The following is a 1,084-nucleotide window of genomic DNA, read 5'->3' as shown; positions in this document are numbered from 1 at the left end:
CTTGTATATTGTGTGCTGGGCCGGCTAGAGTCAGAGCCGGCTAGCTTTACCGCGGTAGACCGTTTGGGTTTGGAACCAGCGACAGGAGACTCACCGTCCATCAGAGAAACCTTCTTGAACTCGAAGGGGATGTTGTTCTTCTTCGCAAAAATAAAAACGGAGCGACATGGCTGAGAGAAAAGGTCCAGATAAAGTTCCACCACCATCTCTGCTGCTGCTTTTACCAGCGTTTCACTGCAGAACCAAACGCTGAGCGGCTGTAGCTGTCAGCGATCCAACCCTCAGAGGACGGCAAGAAAACACCGGAAGTTCGGCCCAAAACTCCCACATGCCAGAACAGAACCTCCGAACCCATTTACCAGGCCGCCGGAAAATGGGGAAACTACGAGACCTGCTGTCTAAAAACATGTACTGCAGCTCAAATTCCAGACCCGGTTCTAAAACTGCGGTACCAGAACAACTGGCGGGACCGGAACTTGATACTAAATACATTATTTATTTCGNGTTTTTCAGCAATGTGCAAGGCAAATTGGTGGGAAAAACATAACAAATGACTATTTTGAAATGCTTTTATTTTGAAATTCCACATCAGATCTAGTTGCCACTTTCTGGTTCTGTTCTAGATGTGTCCCTCTGTCACCCAGAAGTGGTAGGAGTCTTTGGAAACAGAGAGTTTCTCAGCAATGTGCACGGCAACTTAGATGGAAAAGATAGAAATGACTTTTTGATAGGCTTTTATTTTGAAATTCCACATCAGATCTGGTTGCCACTTGCTGGTTCTGTTCTAGAGTTGTCCCTCTGTCGCCCAGAAGTGGTAGCAGTCTTTGGAAACAGAGAGTTTCTCAGCAATGTGCACGGCAACTTAGGGGGAAAAGATAAAAATGTATTAGTTTCTCAGCATATATTATTTTCTGTTTGCAAATGCTGCGGCTGGATTTGAGTAGTTCAAACTTGGACCGGATGTGCGCTTTTATTGTGAAAGCAGCACGTAAATGGGTGTACCATAATGTCTTGAGCGACCGCGCACTTGTATATTGTGTGCTGGGCCGGCTGGAGTCAGAGCCGGCTAGCTTTACCGCGGTCA

General features: G+C 46.4%; 1 protein-coding gene across 1 annotated transcript in view; it reads right to left on the bottom strand.

Annotated features, from left to right (window-relative positions):
- The window catches only part of gstt1b (glutathione S-transferase theta 1b), a 10,529-nt gene extending 10,174 nt beyond the window's left edge, over positions 1–355 (bottom strand). The window contains exon 1 of the mRNA XM_015022594.1: positions 95–355. Within this exon, the coding sequence (XP_014878080.1) occupies positions 95–206 (112 nt within the window). The 5' untranslated portion in view covers positions 207–355. The remainder of the gene's footprint in view (positions 1–94) is intronic.
- Between the last annotated feature and the right edge of the window lie 729 nt (positions 356–1,084).

Source organism: Poecilia latipinna, unplaced genomic scaffold (assembly GCF_001443285.1).
Source record: "Poecilia latipinna isolate Pla-1442-1.1 unplaced genomic scaffold, P_latipinna-1.0 Scaffold3055, whole genome shotgun sequence".
NCBI lineage: Eukaryota > Metazoa > Chordata > Actinopteri > Cyprinodontiformes > Poeciliidae > Poecilia > Poecilia latipinna.
The sequence above is the reverse complement of the archived record's forward strand: the minus strand, read 5'-3'. Positions and strand labels throughout refer to the sequence as shown.